Source organism: Anopheles aquasalis, chromosome 3, assembly GCF_943734665.1.
Source record: "Anopheles aquasalis chromosome 3, idAnoAquaMG_Q_19, whole genome shotgun sequence".
NCBI classification, from domain to species: domain Eukaryota; kingdom Metazoa; phylum Arthropoda; class Insecta; order Diptera; family Culicidae; genus Anopheles; species Anopheles aquasalis.
The window spans coordinates 49,411,049-49,413,548 of NC_064878.1; the positions used below are offsets into that span (position 1 = coordinate 49,411,049).

Genomic DNA, 2,500 nt, shown 5'->3' on the forward strand with positions numbered 1-2,500 from the left:
GTCCGGCCATCCCCCTATCCCGATCCCTCTCTAGTCTTGCTCATTCGCTCATCTCCTTCCGCTTTTCGTCCTTTTTATTATTAGAAAACATCCTTTCCCGGTAGCACTCTCTCACGGCGGGATGGGGATGTGGTGGAACCGAGTTCGGTCGATCCCAGACCCGGCCATCCCTCAGTTGCAACATAATTGCGAGCAATTTCGGTTGCTCCAGACCCATATCCGGCTACTGCGTTCATCCGTGGTAACGTAGTGTAAGTCGTTACGACGGTTTGCTTTGATCACGCATCGTATCCAGGACGATGACAACCGACGCAGCGTCTACTGCCCCTCACAAATGGTCCAAGGGGTGGCAATTCAACCCCCCATGTCCCTGCACGATTTTCCGAAGAGAGAGAGACTAAATTATTTTCATTGTCTTTGATGATTCCTTTTTTCTCTCTTCCGGGGCTCGCTATCACACCCCTCTCTTTCTCTCGTTCCCCTTGGTTTTGTCAAGTTTTTCACCCCTTTTTCCGGTCTTTTCCGGCCCCCGGCGAACGCTAGAGAGACCAAGTTTTATTTGCTTTTCGCACTCACTTAACGCATCCCGCCGTTGCGGACGAGTTGTGCTTAATGCGCCTATTTCGGACCGCACCGGCATCCCCCTTTTCCGGTGTCCTGGTGTCAGAGTCCATCTTTCCCCTTTACTATCGTTTCGTTTGTGGCCATTTGTTGGCCGGAGTGTGTGAATTCGGACTGTCCAATCGTTTTGGGGGGCAACTCGACGGTCCTTCCTTTTAATAGTGGTAATGTAATGGATTATGTTCTTAATGTTGTGTTGCGTATCTCTCCGTTTTGCCACTCCCTCTCTTCAGCTGAGATTTTTTTTTCTCTCTAATTCGCAGGAGGTGGATTGCTTCGAATTGTCGGCCTATCTGCGGGATGGCTATCGGTTAGCGCAACCAGTCAACTGTCCGGACGAATTGTAAGTATAATGAACTGTGCACACAAAAGTCACAACCTTTGTCGCAAAGGTGCGTTTTACTTTTCTGCAAAAGTCTAATTATGAGGAGCATAAAGCAAATGATTACTGTAGCATCTGTTGAAAATTCGTGACCTCGCAAAAGACTCCATTTCAATCCTCATTTCTAACATTCCGTAAATCAATTTCAAAGAAAACAAATTCCTCATTCCTATGCACTGTGTAAAGGTGTATCTCATCCCAAGAGCTTACATCAATGGCGGAAACTCATTCACTCGCGTCTTTTTAATATTTTGTTTTTCTAATCCCGTATGAGTAACAGGATTAGGCCTTGTATGAGGATTAGGTGGCCATATAAAATCAATGGTTCGCGCACATTAAACCCGTACGGTACTCCAGCATAAACGGGCCACACAAGACTTTATCGCTAAAATCTCCATCGACAAATTAATTGCGGGCCGAACACGCTGCAGGCAGCAGCCGGCCATAAAAGCCTCATAAAGCACCCCTTCCTTGCAGCCTGCCGTAAAATGTTTATCCTTCATTTTCTGCTCCTTCTTTTTGTTTGCTATCCACTGCACTTCCACAATCAGCCCACGTGTGGGGACCGGGAGGAACAGAAAGCTGTTAAGTAAATTGCCTGGTTGTAAAAAGTGTCTTTTGGCTTTTGGCGGTCCCGGTTTCCGATCTCCCAGAGCCCCTGCGGAAAGCCTTCGCGATGGTTCACATGAGTGTTAATATTCCCAGCACCTTCGCCACGCCGGCCGTGTGTCAAGAATTACAAAAAATAAACATGTTGGCTACCAAACGTGAGATCATGGTGCTGGCTAATGTCTCGTAAAACGTGCCCGCGCGCTCGCGCATTGTACGCGACGGTACACGGCCCCAGGCCACGTAAAGAGGTGCAAATGATCAGAGAATTGGGACCGGTGTTCTTATGTTCGGCATGGCAAGGAGTACCCCTCCGGTGATCACACTCCGACCAACGAAAACTCCCTGATTTGTGCCATCATGGGGAAGCCCATGAAGCTAAAGGTCCCACCGGTGCTCGCTGAGGTACGAGATGGTTGGGTGGTTGGTTGGTAGGTTGTAAAGTTTCTCGTTATGTTGCCACCATAAACCGTCAGTGCATGGCCGTAAATGTGTGCCTTAGCGCGCGCGCACACACATGCTTCGGGGACTTTATGAATAACATTTGCTCGAAACTCGAAACAGACATTCATTCGTGCACACTGAGCCATGTACCGCGTGTGGTGATGCTGCGCGAAGTAGCGAAGAGGGACCCTCATCGACAATGTCGTGCTTCGCGAACAAATAAACAAATCGCTCGCGATGCTGCTGCTGCTGCTGCTGCTGCTACTGCTGGACGTGCCGAAACAAGATATTAATAGTGGCCCCAAACAACAATTGGATGGTGGTTGGCCAAATGTTTACTCAAAAACCGGAGCTCGAGGCAGCATCCACATAGCGCTTGTCGTATGCTCTGTCCCCCCTACGCGATGCTTTCTAATAGGTTGTCGTAGTATTTTTCTTGTGCTA

The 2,500-nt window shown here is 48.6% G+C and overlaps 1 protein-coding gene across 1 annotated transcript in view; it reads left to right on the forward strand.

Moving 5' to 3' along the window:
- LOC126576422 (tyrosine-protein kinase Dnt) overlaps positions 1 to 2,500 on the forward strand; it is a 43,946-nt gene that overhangs the window by 33,262 nt on the left and 8,184 nt on the right. Inside the window, exon 11 of the mRNA XM_050237688.1 lies at positions 885 to 964. Coding sequence (XP_050093645.1) covers positions 885 to 964 — 80 coding nt within the window. The remainder of the gene's footprint in view (positions 1 to 884; positions 965 to 2,500) is intronic.